Source organism: Dermacentor albipictus, chromosome 1 (genome assembly GCF_038994185.2).
Source record: "Dermacentor albipictus isolate Rhodes 1998 colony chromosome 1, USDA_Dalb.pri_finalv2, whole genome shotgun sequence".
In the NCBI taxonomy this organism is placed as follows: domain Eukaryota; kingdom Metazoa; phylum Arthropoda; class Arachnida; order Ixodida; family Ixodidae; genus Dermacentor; species Dermacentor albipictus.
In genome coordinates, this window is record NC_091821.1 from 317027576 (window position 1) to 317043546 (window position 15971).

Consider the following 15971-nt stretch of genomic DNA (forward strand, 5'->3'; position numbering starts at 1 on the left):
TTTAAAAAATAAATAAGAAAGATTACAGAGATGAGTCTTTTTGCACGCAACTTAAATTGATTTTGACTACCTTAGCCAATCTTTTTAAGCCTTATCTTCCCTACCGGACAGCAGTTCTTACTTCTTTATTAAGGCCTTTAAATGATGTACCCACATCGGCATATTCCTGTTGAAAGCGCCCATTACATTTTGATACAAACGTTTTCTTGTACATATTTTTTATGTGAAGTCAGAATTAGAATGGGATGTATTATTTCAGCTTTAAGTATTGTTGCAAATGGTTGTATACAAATAACAAGTACATTTGGTGAGCTGAAGCTTGCAGCGTGTGAGATGTCTGTATTCTATGTTTGCAATCCAGGCAAAAGACATTGTATTTGTAAAACTTTATGTATCTGGCAATTTTGACATGATTGGCGTATTTATTTTTGCCCCTGTATCTATCAGCTGGTTATGTAGGTGTAGCAGGCCCAATTACAGTGCATTTCTCCAAGGTGTTTGTCGCATCTTTTGGATGAGTACAGCTTAAAATGACTCATTGGACCTAATCTGTGAACAGCTAAAACCACTGTTGCAACTGCTTTCATTTCGCTTTGGTGCAGTAGCATTCTTGCTGTTTTTTGAACAAGACGCTACGTCAGTGTCAGCTCCTTCAGCATTAAAACTACGAGTGATGATGCTGTCTTAGTAGCAACCTCTTGTTACACATATGCTAGTGGGATAAAGCCTTCAGGCAGCTGATCTCACAGTTGTATTTCATAAATGCATTTTCGAGCTCAGGTAAAATGCCATGAACTGCCTGGTGTACTGCCAAGTCAATAATGTGGGTTTTGGGGCGTGTTGGTAAGACATGAAAAAAAAAAATGTTGAGCGCACAATGAAACAAGGACGGTGAAAGAAGACAGGAGACACACGAGCGCTAACTAGCAACAATTTTGTATAGAGATACACGAAGCAGTAAATAAAGGCTTTTTTGGCCGAACATCACACAAGCGCAGCTTGCAAAACTATCAGTGACGACGCAAGTATTGTAATTCCTTTGAAGGTAAAGCAATGAGCGGCTTAGACACACAGTTCTCTCCTAAACTATTGATCATCTCTGCCTCGATAATTTCACACATCAGTTGGCAGCTGCTTATTGTGATTTTGGCACATGTAATCGTGATAGATTGGCACACATCTAGATTTTTCACCGGGGCCTGCGCTTTGGCTGGAACTGGAAACAGCACTAAGATTATCACTATATTCACACTTTCTACAGTGCACATCAAGAAACCCTCTGCACTTTTCCCTCGCATTTGTACACGGTTCATGGAGGCAGTCATTTTCACACCTCCTACTCTGACCTACAAGGGTTGATCCAAAAATAAGGTTCCCATCAATTTTAAAGTAGAAAATATTGTTTATTCTCGCAAAAATTTGCATCATTGGAAAGATGAAACTTTGCTCTATTTTTCTACATAATCGCCATCTTTTTCTATGCATTTTTGTAGATGGTGCTCCAATTTCTATATCCCAATATCCCAATGTTGTAGAAATACGCCGCCAACCCATTGAGGAATCGTTTCACCTCTTCAATGACTTCATCATCGCTCCGGAAGCGTTGGCTACTCAAATGTTCCTTTAACTTGGGGAACAAGTGATAATCACTAGGCGCGAGGTCTGGACTGTACGGTGGGTGGGGCATCACAGCCCACCCAAAGTTTGTCAAAAGTTTCTGGGTTTGACGTGAGACGTGAGGTCAGGCATTGTCTTGAAAGCAGCGTTACACTGGCCGCCAGTCACCCTCACCAGTGGTTCTGGATAGCTCGCCTGAGTTTTCTTAGCGTTGCACAATAACTGTCTCAGTTGATTGCTGTCCCAAGTTCCATGAAATGATCAGCAGTATCCTCTACGATCCCCAAAAACACTGGCCATAACTTGCCAGCAGATGGAGTTTGTTTGAACTTCTTTGCGACTGGTGACTCTGGGTGATACCACTGTTTGGATTTTTGTTTGTTTTGGGAGTGAAATGAAACAACCACATTTTGTCTTTCGTAACAATGGAGTCCAACAATCCTTCCTTATCTTGACACTTTTGAAGAAACTGGCGAGCGCAGTCAAGGCATTTCTCCTTGTGGTCTGATGTCAATAGCCACGGTACCCATTGAGCACAACACATGTGATACCCCAATTTTTCAGTCAAAGCTCTTTCCACTGTACCTTAAAAACTACCAGGAATCTGAGCAACAAGTTCACGGACGGACGGTGATCCTCCTGTTTTGAAGCACTTCGCATTGGACCATCTCGATAACTGCCTCCGAAACTGACGGTCTTCCACTCCATTCTTCATCGTGGACTTCCTCTGACCGGCACTAAACTCCCTGCATTACCTTCGGACATGTTGAACGGACATACACTTGCCGCCATAGACCTCTGTCAACTGACGATGAATATCCACGGGTGGAGTCCCTTTGACATGCAAAAAAGCGAATTACAGAACGAGTCTTGCACTTGGCGAGATCAACAATGGGATGCTCCGTATCGGACGGCTGCCGAGCCAAAAATGAGTGGTGCAGCGAAGCGTGGTCAGGAGTAATCAAGAGTGGGGGAACAGCAATGCGCAGCAGTGTTGCCGGATTTTGCCTCGCATCTTCCCATGGGGCTGGGGCTCTTTGGGAACCGTATTTCTGGATCAACCTTCGTATATGAGTTGTACCAAAGGCAATCAGTATTCTATATACGATCGATTCTACGCAGTTCACGAACTTGTCCTTGTGCGTCTTATTGCAGCCAAGCTTGTGAGAGGCGCAGGGGCTGGTCATTCTGCACATTTGTTATAGCTTGTCAGGAGTAGAAAAAACAGCTTGAACATTCACCTTTTGCCCAACCTTATTTAGTCGATGCGACAAACCGTGAACATACAGAATCACGGCAAACTTCTGCTTCCCAGCAGAAGCCCTCATGGCATCAGGCAGTTTTGACGACTTCCATTTTAGAATGCCTTCAGCAACACTGACGACTCTGCCCATTCAATACTGGTTAAGAGGGGCATCACAAAACCACACCTTTCTAATACATTGCATAAGTCTTGTCATTGAAGCTGCGAGCATCAATGAACAAACCCTCCATTGACTGCTTCTAAGTACCCTACTCATGTTCTTGTCAGTGTCGCTGAAGGCATCCTAAAATGTAAGCCAAAGCTGCCGGATGCCATGCAGGCTTCCGCTGAGAAGCAGAAACTTGTGGTGATTTTGCACATTCATGGCTTGTCGCATTGACTAAAGAAGGTTGGGCAAAATGCAAGTGTTCAAGTTGTTTTTTTATGCTCCTGACAAGTTTTAAAAAATGTGCAGAATGACCAGTCCTTGCGCCTCTCACAGGCTTGGGTGCAATAAGAAGCACAAGGACAAGTTTGTGAAATGTGTGGAATCGATTGTATGTAGTATACCAATTGCCTGTGGTAAGACTTTATAGGTCAGAGTGGGCGGTGTTAAAATGGCTGCCTCCGTGAACACCATAGAAATGTGAGGAAAAAGTGCGGAGGGTTTCTTGATGTGCACTGTAGGATGTGTGAGTATAGTGATAGTCTTAGAGCTGTTTCCAGTTCTGGCCAAAGCACAGACTCCTGTGAAAAATCAAGCTGCGTGCCAATCTACCACTAATGCGCCCTCGTCACGAGAAGCAGCTGCCAACTGACGCATGAAATTGTCCAGGCAGAGATGATCGATAGATTAGGAGATAACTGCATGTCTAAGCCGTCCATTGCTTTATCTTCAAAGGAATTACAATACTTGCATCGTCACTGATAGTTTCGCTAGATGCGCTTGCATGATGTCTGGCCAAAAAGGCCTTTATTTACCGCTTTGTGGGTTTCAGTCAAAAAGTTTTGCAAGTTAGTGCTCATGCGTCTCCTGTCTTCTTTCACCGTCCTCGTCTGGTTGTGCACTGAAAAGTTTTTTGCCATGCTAAGTAATAATTAAATAGGATAATTACACCAAGTTTATAACCACATTGCTCACTCTGCCCTTCTTTCCTTTTCAGATGATGTAAGGCCACAGTCTCCATCTTATCATCGTGCGGTATGGAGCATTATACCCGGATCAAGGCAAAGGTTAACCTCACGGCCACCTCGGTCATCATTTTCACCACCACCACCAAGTGACGATTCAGCTGACTCTTTCTCCTGCTCTTTCTGCTCAAAAGTATTCAAGGCACGTCCTTTACTGAAACAGCATCTCAGTGTCCACATGGAGAATTCACTATCCTGTCCTCACTGTGGAGCAAAATTTCGCTGGCGATCCACACGTCGCAACCATATCAGGAAGTTTCATGAGCCCGAGATGTTTTCATCACCGTGAGAGCCCACGTCAGAGCATGAATACTTTTTTTGTTGTTTATTTAAAAGATATATCTAAGCATTGCTGTGCTGTTATTGAAGCATTCTGAGAGTTTAAACCATTTTCTGTGACTGTTGAATGTTTTGAGTTCTCACTGCTGCACTGTTGCTGTGGTGAAGCACTGTTGGGTAGCCTCAGAATGTCTGTCACTGTTTCTTAATACTAGATTGCTCACATTGGTAATGCATATTCAAATCTTGGTGTGTCCTCATGTTTGAGCAAGAATGATCGAGTGTTGAACTAACATGCACTAAATTGACAGCACTACACTACCAGAGTTCTGTGCTTGGTAGCTTTAGTTGAAGTGTGAACTGCGCTTGTGTTATTATGGATCATGGTTGGCTGTTTATATATACATCTTAGCTGAGTTTTGTAAGTCATCGTGTGCACTCTCTCTTTTTGAGATGTGATCTAGTCTGATATTATTGGAATGAATTTTGGGTTTTATCACACAGAAACACTCAATTATCTTTACATACTTTCTTGTCTGTTTATTTGTTGCTACATGTTGATCCTTTTTGTCACATCTCCGGCTGCAAGTCACCAATCTTTAAAAGTAAATCTAATCTAGTTGTTCCTGTTATGTGACAGCACAAACTAGTCATATTCTTTTCTGCTGGCTTGGGATTCTATCCTGGCAACTCGCAAACATATATAAAAGTCATTTCTTGCATTTCTAGTCACGACTTAGTCAACATGCACATTTTAAAACTGATATTGGTGTTATAATAAAGCACTGCCTTTTTCTAGATTGTTAAAGTGAAAGGCATAGCTCTGAAGACAGTAGTATTTTGATGCCTGCTTTTCGCTAATCAACACAGTTTTGCAATCAATGAAGCTTGGTTCTTTCTAGTGGCATAGTGATAAGGAGACCTAAGTTTATATTATTTATTGATTATAGCCAAAAGCAGACTGCATTGTGATAGTAACCTTAGGCAGTGACAGCACCATCATTGTTTAGTGTGTTAGAGCGTTTCTGTTTTTGTTTTTTAGCTAATCTTGTGCTTCATTTGCTTCAGCAGGCGATTGTTCAAGTGATTTGCGAATGCTTTCTATTATCACGAAAGCCAAGTGAACAGGACAGCTGCAATTTACATATAATAAAGAAACAACTATGCAATGTTTATATTTATTACTTCTAAACAATACTGTTCATACTTTCACATGCAAACATAATTAATAGTCTGGCCAGAAGGCTCAAGGTTATACAGAAGCAAGTTTGATCATGAAGTTGCTTTATGAAATGTTGTGGAATGTCTCTGCTGTAAGTTAGGTATCAATTTTATAATGGTTTTAGAGTGAATGGGGTATTTTAATGTTCTCTCTGCATTGCATATTACTGGTGGGTCATATTTTGGGTGTCTTGTACTCTGTGGCAGCAAACATCTAATTCATTCCTGTGGTGAGAAAGCAGTGCCTTTTTGGAAAAGTCAGTGCAAAAGTCAGTGCAGGTAAAGAATTGTCAAGTCCAGCTGCAAAAAGCATGAAGAGCCTGTAGCTGACTAGAAATGCTATGGTCCTCTTGTCACTCACATATGCTCTGGTGGTGTGGGAGGTGACACACCAGAGTCAAATGACAAAAAAAAAAAATCATAAGTGCAAGATGGGGCTACCCCTTTATTCTCTATTGAGTTTCCCTCCACATAGGAATGAGACACAACAATAAGAAAGTCCAAATGCTGAAAAAAGCATATGAATCTGCATACAATATTTGAACAAAGCACACTGGCTGCTAAACATAAATCAATTCCAGTAGTTATTGAAAGGAGGTAAGGCTAAAGCAAAGAAAGTTCTGCCCAGGTGTGAGTGAAAGCAGTTAAGTGATGACTATTGTTGGACAATCTTAGTGGGAATAGCAGAGAAACTTTCATGCATCATATCTGAGGTACTAACTGCAAAATCAGTTATCGTCTCTATATGGTAGTGACCCATTGCACTGTGGGTCATTGGCAGGTCACCTTATGAGGTTGGCGTGAAATAGCTCAATGCTTCGATAACGTCTGCAAGGCACCAATTGTGGGGTGGTGTAATTTTGTATTTGTAGCCTGAAAAAGAAGCGAATGTATGTGGCCCGTTAGTGTTAATAATGTGCATCACATGCATCAGTGTTACATGGCATGTAGCCCATTGTCTGGCCACAATGCACAGAAATTGAGACATTGCGAAACAGCTCTCACAAGGAATGTGTTCTGTTTTAATTAATGTATAATCTGCTATTCCATACCACTTTCGAAGTGGAAAAATATTGTTAAAGTGAATTTTAATGTTCATATATCTTGCTACTCACAGTCAAGAGTGCCGTGGACAAGTATAACTCGCCTGCTTTTGTCCAGTTAAATGGGAAGCATAAAAAGGCGATTCGGATTTTCACTCTCCTTGCCTGCAATTAACCCTTTGACACCGGAAGTATTATAGGCATGGAAGAAAACACTGTTGAAGGAGATTTTAACTTTATTTAGCCCTCGAAACTGAATGCCACATATATTTTGTGTCAGGACTGAATTTTTGTGAAGTTTGTGGTATGTCGCAATTTCACGACATCTGGCACTTAAGCCAAGAAATGTTGCACACATCGTGAGAAAAAAAAAAAGAGTATGAGGCAGTTCTTAGCTTCAATTGCACAAAACATCTTATTTTTCACTAAGCGTGACCACATATTTGATGAATTAGTGATACAACATTTCCTGGTAACCTATGGATGGATGGTAACCTATGACAGTTAAAAATACTGAAAACAGTTGACACTTCTGTGCAGACAGAGGTGTACATAGCACTTTGTGCACATCAAAAACTGTCTGTCCCTTCCATCCTAGGTGCTTGCATGGCTGGCATGTGCTGTTTATGGCTAACTTGTGTCTGATGCTGTCAGTGCTAAAGCCGGCTAAAGGTAAAGGATGAAGGGGGGGGGGGGGGGTTTAGGACTAAAATCCCCCCTCCTTAGAATTTTGTTGTTCCAGAGATATTTTGCACAAAATGACATGCAACAATGCATCACTACCTGCCTGCCCTGCACCCCTACCCTTGTCAGGTGCATGTCCTGAAAAATTATTTCTAGCTTCGCCGCTGGCTGCAGGTACCGACTTCACACGACTTCTCCTCCTCTCTGGCAGCTGTCATTGCTTATACCCTCTGGCAGAAGACGTGAGCGAAACGCCTTCCTACTTTAAAAGGGCCTAATGTCCATTACCTGCCGAAAAACAATACACTTTGTTGGTCTTTGGACAACATGTTGCTACAGCCATTGAGTGCTGCAAATGCTGAATGTTGTAAATTCGTGACATACCTTAGGCAAAGTGGTAATGCATAAATGAACTGCGTTCTCAAGCTCATTACATACCCATCGAATCTCTAGGATGTAAACAATACATGTATGAAGAAAATTTTGTAAGCAAGAACCAACTTTCTTTATGTTCACAAAACCTGTTCAATATATTTGACGTTGCACGTGCAAGCACATCATTGATCACGGCTCCAAACAGTGGTTGCCTGCCTCCTGCAATTGCTCCTAAATGGCATCGCATGTCGGTGCTGAAAAACATTGTTGTGAATGTGTGACAGCAGGCAGTTGACCAAGAAAACTTACTCCCAGGGCATAGGCTGTGTTTATTCGGTATGTTGCAAATTCTTGACAACAGGCGTTAAAGGGTTAATTAACTAGGTGCATAATGAGTATTGTAAATTGCCTACATATCGCAAGTAATCTGTTGGAGTGCACATGCAAGATCACTCTGGCAGTAGTCCTGCTTTTCAGTCCAGAGATCATTCTTTTCTGCATTTTTTTTAGGCATCAAGCAATGTAGGTAATGTAAAGAAAAGCCAGAGGCAAGTTTGCCATATTTAAGAGGCCTATATCTTGAAACTTTGGTACACTTTGGTGTACCTACTGGCCAAGCTCCAGGTTCAAACAAGGAGTATGAGCTTCATAGTGCCAAGTAATGCTCACCACTTCTTATTGGTATGTAATGGGTGTCTGATATTAATATTTCTAGGTTTGGTTGTAAGAAAAAAAAAGCATTAGCATTGTTATAAAAGAAAATTTTACTGTCACATCACAAATGCCCATTTGAATGTTTTATTTAGATTCCAGCTCATTTTTCACATATGGCTATTATGGCAATATATACACAAGCAAATCAAGTGAAATATTTTGGAAGAATGAATGCAGACACACCTTTTATGTCTCTGCATTTATTCCTCCAAAATATTTAACTTGATTTTTGTTTTCTCTAAGATGGTTCTTTTTCTATTTCCTCTGCAACATTGACAAAAGCAGCATTTAGTTGTTATTATTTGATATCCTAGCTTCTTTAGAAGTGACAGGCAGCAAAGCAACCGAGGTGAGTAACCGACTTCCAAATTAATTTCTTCTGTGTAGCTGTCTTGGGTCCATGTGGCCTAGCAGTACTGTGAAAACATGCTGTGAAGTCCTCATATAATGATATCACATATAATTAGATTGTAATAGCCAGCCACATTTCCAATACTAAATCGCTATGCAGACATAGGTTACATATAACAATGAAATTTATGCCACATATTGGATATAATTATTACATTGCATTTGAAACAGCTGTTTCTGGAGAATGTTGGGCATCACATAAAATAAAACGATGAAATTCCACCAGCCAAAAGTTGCTGGTACAAGCTAAGGATGATGAATAGATGAGACAGCTTTCAGCTACATGTTTACCTGTATTTGTGCACATCTTTTTGTTTTTTAAACTTTGAATGTGATTGTTGCAGGTTATGATGGTAATTGTAAATTGTAAATTGTAATTGTAAAACACTGTTTAGGAGTCACATTAGAATTTAATAATGCATTGCTTTGATTGTGGAAAGACGTTACAATTTTTATAGTGTTATACTGCACAGTATACATGCGAGTGAAATACTAGAAATACTTGTGATGGTGGCATGTTTTATCGATTAGGCAATAAAATTGTGATACGATGAACTCTTGCAACTTCCTTTAATAGTGCCAATCTTCATAGGTTATCCCATCATTAAGTATGTGCTATTTAAAGACATTATGACATAGCATATTTGTGAATGGCCTTTGCTGGATGTTGTGTGCCTTGTGTCATTCAGTTTTCCGAAGGCACACTTTTTTTTTCACATTCTCTGAGAGCTTTCAAAGCATCAATTCTCATGTTGGAAACAGCTCTCAGGCAATGCATAGGAGTTCATTGCGATTGTCTACACATTCATTAAAACTGCATGGTTGGTTTTCGGAGGAAATGGCATGAAAAAGAAGATAGAATCATACTTTTACTCAAGCTCATCTGTGTGTAACGGCCTTCGCCTTTCCTTCAGTAACTTCAGTGTACCTTGAGGATCCGAAGCAGTAATTCTTATTTTCCTACATAGTTCAAACTTAGTTTTTAACTTTCGGCCCTTATGTGTACATCATGGCCAAGTTCACAGCCATGCCCATCCTTGTTTCTCTCTTTGATTCTACAATATATTTGTACTTGATATGGCTGTTATACTATTGGTTAGCTGGTTAGCAGAAAATAAGGCTCTTGTTATATGTTTTTGTTTATGTTTTCAGATGTCTTGACTAAACTCCTCAGTTTAGTTTATAGGAATAATGCAGTGCGTGAATTTACTTGCACTCAAGCACAATTTTGTGTATTACATAAAAATTACATTGCCTGTTCTGTTTCTGAAAAAGTGAAGCTGCCTTAAAGCTAAAGTAGCCTATGCAAACAGGAACTGTGTTAAACATTAGAAACTGTGTGGCTATACAAGATTTTGTGAGGTTTTCGTCATGTACTTATGTACTTGTCAAAGTTGAGAAATATGTACAAGATACATTGCTATGGACCATGATGTGCTCAATGTGTAACATCCTCTACATGTAGATTAGGTTTCAGGCCAGGCAGTTATTGCGCATGATTCAATCAGATTATGCTGAGATCTGCAAAACTTGTTACATTTGTTTCGTTGTTGTCAAATATATTTTTATGGGTACTGTAGAGCTCTTGTAAAGTCCTGATTTCTTTGTTGTACACAGCACAACGGTTAGTCAGTTATATTGTGCTCATTGCTTATACGAAAATACATCTGCCTATGCCTTTACATAAATACGGCACACTGAATTGTTGTAGGCAGTCCTCAAAAACTCAAATTAATATTTGCTAGACTTAAAAATGTTAGACAATTCATGATTTTACTAAAAGTTGTCTGACTACATTTGTTGTTTAACTTACCTAAATGCAAGTGTTCAGCTGATGAAGCCATCAATCTCCGACTGTGTTGCATTAAGTGCTTTGCTTTACTTTTATGGTATGATCTCCCATTTATCGTCATGCTAATTAGTGCAGAATCCGTTTTTAAAGCTTTTTTTTTCACATTTGTTAAGGCTTGGTTTCTTCTTTTTTTTTATTGTACATGAGCTGTGTAACTTCGAGCCCTTGGGCCATATCTTTAACCACTACTTTTTTTTTCATTGTTTGTATTGTAATTCATCATGCTGAGTGGCCAGTCCTGATAATAATTCAAACTCTGGGACATTTGAGCCAGTGACAAAGGGTGCAAAATGATGGAAAACAAAATAGATTGTTACGAAATGTGGACTCCAGATACACGAGATTTAGAATTGGGCAACCATGTCATTACAGCTAAGCAGGTTGTGAGTCATTTGCATCCTGTAAACATATCTTTTATCCATTTCAATCTGCACCAACGTGTCACGAGAACTATTTTGGTGTTAATAATTTTCTCTAGGAAAAGAAAAGAAGAATGTGCATATCAGTAAAAATCGAGCTTTACTGCAGCCAAACTGCACTCCGCCCATTAGTAGTTGTCATAACATACTGCGCAATACCAGAAATTTATCTGGCAGCGATATAAAACAAAATAGAGGACAACTGTTTATACGACCATAACCATTCTGGAAGTGTTTGACTTCTTTATGCTGTCGTGAACCACGCTAGCTTCTCGAGCAGTCGCAAGATGCTGTTCTCTCGCTTTTTCTATTTAGAAGTTTTGCATTTTCTGGTCTATAGCCTGTGCCTAGTATTTAGTTCATAGAGGCACACCTGCTCGAATTTTCCATGAACTTTACAAATTGCGGCTCATTTTGTGATTTTACGAATGTTGCATAAAGTTTTCTGAAAACTAATTTATTTTAGTGAAAAAGCTTTGCCTGTCAGTTTCCAAACCTTCTGTTGGAAGTATTCTGATGGTGAAGGAAGCCATGATGGGTACATTATTCGTGCAAGTTTATGCAGACAAATTTCTTAGAGGGAGACGCTCCTCGAAACAACTTTTTCTTTATTATTTGTACTAGAAATTTCAAAATTCAGCCAATTATAGAGTTTCCGATGCACATTTTAAATATGTCATTACTTTTTGTGTAGCTGTTATAGTTTCTGAGTTATGTGATGTATAATGGCAAAATATAGTAACCTTTGTGAACACTTCTTTATGTACTAAATTTTCACAAAATGCATCATGCTGTAGCTTGTTTAGCTCTTTGTAGATCACAAAGTGCAAATATCTAGCCAAACATCATGTACAGATACTGAAACTAATCTTTTTTCTTGATTCCCTGAAATATAACCTTGTACTTTTGCAACTATTGCTTGAAGATATTGTTGTTTCAAGTAGGTATCAGCACTGTACAAATCTTCAAGATTATGCCAAATTTCGTTTGTATAAAACAATTTCTAATGTACAAGGTTATTTTCATGTGATTGTGGAAAAAGTTAGTTGAAGTGCCCTAAGATATTTCTCATAGTTCCAATTATTGTAGGTGCTGTTTGGAAAAATATCGGCACTCAGCGGTCTACAAAGAGCTAAATAAGCTACAGCTTATTTAGTGGCTTATTTATTATTTATTATTTATACAGCTTATTTATTATGGCTATAGTGTTGGGCTGCTAAGCACGAGGTTGCAGGATCGAATCCCAGCTATGGTGGCTGTATTTCGATGGGGGCAAAATGCGAAAACACCCGGGTGCCTAGATTTAGGTGCATGTTAAAGAACCCCAGGTGGTCTAAATTTCCGGAGTCCCATGCTACGGCGTGCCTCATGATCAGAAAGTGGTTTTGGCACGTAAAACCCCATAATTTAAGCTACAGCTCAAAGCTTTTTACGAAAATTTATTACACAGTAAGGTGCCCACAAAATCACTCTATTTTGCCATTGTGTAGCACAAGCTCAAGAGCTAAAGGTGCTACGGAGAAACTAATGACATATTTGAGATCTGCTTGTAATGCTCTATAAGTGCGTGGATTTTCAAATCTCTAGTACAAATATTTCAGGAATGTTTTTTCGAGGAGCGTCTCCCCTTGAGCAGGCGAAATAGGCAATAACAATGTCGCTGAAACGGTCACTGTAACTTAAAAAACAATGTATTACTGGTAAGTCTTTGCTGTTCCAAGTTTGCTGCTGCTTGTGTGGTGCGTTTGAAGGCAAATTACCGTTAATAATGGGCTTATGTATCCACAAAAGGCACATGTTGAAGCCAGGCTTTAAAAAAGAAGTGTGCATTATAACCCCTTCCCCTCTAGATGTTGTGTCAGTGGTATTTTTGTGAATTCAGAAGTTCACAGGCTGACCAGCACGTAAAGGTGAAATTAGAACTGTAGTTGTACTTTTTTTTTAATAGTTTGCACCGAGTGCATGGAGTATGCTGAAGCTTTACAGCACATACAGGTGCCAACATTAGAAAGATCATTGCTGGTTTTCTTTTGCTGCCATGAAAAGCCACAGGTGCATTCAGGCTTTGTTTATGTAAAATAGCATCTTTTACAGCTGGTGAAGGTCCCTCTGACTGTAAAAAGCAAAGGTTAAAGTTAAATGATGTGTACTCTGCACCTTTGGATATTCCGCATTACATGAAAAGTCTGCTTTTGCTTTTGTAGTCCATAAACCATATACTGGAAAATGTGGCATAATTTTTAGCGTGTGTCTTGCGATATAACACAGATACTTGACCTCATTAACTTAAAAGATATAGAACCATGGAAAACATGTTAATTATCTAGCACAATGGCGTAATAGTTCTGTGGAATAAAAGTTACACAATAAAATAAAAAAGCTTGAGGACTGAAACTTGAAACTTTGATGCAGACACACATATTACCTTTATCAACCTGTTACATAGCTATTTTAAGCACTCATTCATCTCTGCAGGAGTGTTTGTGGCACCCAGGGTCCGATGCTCAGCTGTACAACTTTACACAGAATTTCAGAATTGGCACTGTTGCACCCAAGGAACTGGGTGCTACATCTTTTCCCTGCAAGCAGCACAATTCTTGCAGTATATTTGTGCTTTGGCAGTCATTTTGGTGTGGACATCATGCAACTTAAACGGACCACTAGCTGACTATTAGTATAGCAGCATTTTTCTAATGCAACAGAAAACTTAATGTCCACAGTGCCCAGTCTCACAGCAGTTACATAGAAAATGATGTGAAATATTTTATAAGAAATATTTCAATCTGCAGTCATGCTTCTCATGGTAATGCAGTGCTATACTGAAGACACCTGTGAGTGCGATTGGAATTTCAGAATTGGCACTGTTGCACCCAAGAAAACTGGGTGCTACATCTTTTCCTTGCAAGCAGCACGATTCTTGCAGTATATCTATGCAACATACTGCCTGCATAAGAAAAATACCAATAACAAGTGCGAGTGAAGCTACATGAAATTTATTGCTTGTTTATCAAGGCAACCATAGTATGTCTCGTGCCTTCATAACTGCTAAAGAAGACATGAGCAGCGCTAGGGTTCTTGTAAACCAAAGCTTGAGCCAACAAAATATCTATGTAGGAGCATGCTGGTTGCCCAAATTGTCTGGTAAAATTTGCAGCAAAAAAGTGCAGTTTAATTATCTGTGATTTTGAATAAACGAGTATCTTCAGGTTTTACTGTATAATGGTGTGAATTTGGGAGTGCCATTCTGTTATTTGTTGGCATGTGAGCAGTGCACATGTTCCTTTAATCACTTTACGCTATCTATTATTTGAGTTTGCGCTATAAGAACTGACCTTTAATAAGTGGAGTATTACTTGCAGTGTATTGTCATTGTCATGTTTTATGGTGGTTACTGAGAGAGTTCTTCTTAAGGCTTGTGCCAAATAGTACTGTGATTTTTTATAGTAAACTCAAGATTTTATAGGAACTCTGCTGTTCTTTGTGTATGAATAAACTGAAGTGGCTTGTTGTAATGAAGTTATGATAGTTTTTTTGCTAGAATTTGATTGATGTTGAGGGCTTTCTTGCAGTTTATTTTGAATGCAATAAAGTCCAGCTTGTCATGTTTGGGACAGGCTGGTAAGAGTGCCACAAGGTTGTTTTTCTTTTTATGTGTGTGTGGGTTTTCTGTTGTGATAATGTCTTGTTGCATTTTTTTTTTGTGGTGCCTAATGTCACAGCTTTGCACATTTTAAAACTCCCATGCAGTGCCAACTTTCATAGATATTCAGAAACAAATCTAAGAACTGTTGTATTTCAAAGAAAGTAAAATAAAATTTCTTTCACAAAAAGATTTTCATATGATGCAAGATAGCAGGAATGGCAGTCTATTTGTCATCCGATTTGCTGATGGAAATTATTGTGAAAGAAATTACTTGTGCCAAGTTTTCAATTGACTAGCTTAAAATCTTAAATCAAACTTAAATGTTGGAATGCTTCCTTGAACACCAAATAGTCCAGTTGCTGCATGGTATTTTGGTGCAAGCTACATTTCATGCTTTTCTTTTTCCCCTGGTTTGTTAAAGCATTTCTGAGTAGTGTGTGGTTGACATATCTCACGCTTATTCAAGGAAAAATTGATTGAATATACTGCGGTCTGCTTTATTCGGTGCAAAAGCAGCAATGTTTAGCGTTGCAGTATGTTATTCTGTAGTGCTGTGTGTGTTGGCAGGTGCATGATGTGCATCCTAAGTGATCTGCCCATCGAAACTCTGTTGTATAAGCGCTGAAATTGATTCAAGAAGTGCATTTTACCATTTTATGTATACACTATCTACGATGTGAAAAACCTACACCAAAAAAAATTTCTTTAAATATTTTTACGACTGCATTTTGTAGCGTCGGCTGTTATATCGTAATAAAGTTAAAGATTTATTTGTTTGGATTTTAAAATGTTTCGAGATATTCATATTGAAGTACAAAAGTTTTTATTTTAAAAATTCTCACCCCATAACTTCGCTGTGCAGCTAATTTTTTTATTGGCTTATGCCACTTTTTGTTGTTTACATTTATACCTGTCTCAAATGTCAGAGGCACAGAAGGCATTCTAAGTTGATGTGCAAATAAAAACAGATGTGCTTATGGGCATTGCACAAGAATAGCTGCTACTACGCAAATTTGTATGAGGTTTCCTTGAAGTGTTGGTTATTTTGAATAATGGCTGTGCAGGTAATTTAGGGAAGAGTTGACTACACTGGTTTGGCATATATGGACATAACAAACGCATTTGTCTACGAGACGCAATTCCAACCTCTTAATATAGCGGACAAATAAGATGCATAGGTAAAAAAAAAGATAGATGTTGAGCCAGTGAAAAATTGTGCAAGACTTTGTAGATTCCTTTTTATGAAGGTAGCAGTGTTCTGTTGGATAATTTCTAGCAA

General features: G+C 39.0%; 1 protein-coding gene across 11 annotated transcripts in view; it reads left to right on the forward strand.

Moving 5' to 3' along the window:
• Window positions 1-15971, forward strand: part of LOC135904132 (protein tramtrack, beta isoform-like) — a 227153-nt gene that overhangs the window by 57966 nt on the left and 153216 nt on the right. For 4 of the 11 annotated variants that reach the window (XM_070531583.1, XM_065434752.2, XM_065434761.2 and 1 more), the window contains one exon: window positions 4024-4193. The exons of 5 other annotated variants lie outside the window; for them this stretch is intronic. In XM_070531583.1, coding sequence (XP_070387684.1) covers window positions 4024-4193 — 170 coding nt within the window. Of the gene's footprint in view, window positions 1-4023; window positions 4194-15971 lie in introns of those variants that run through there. 2 more of the 11 variants (XM_065434799.2, XM_065434773.2) reach the window with 2 other exon arrangements.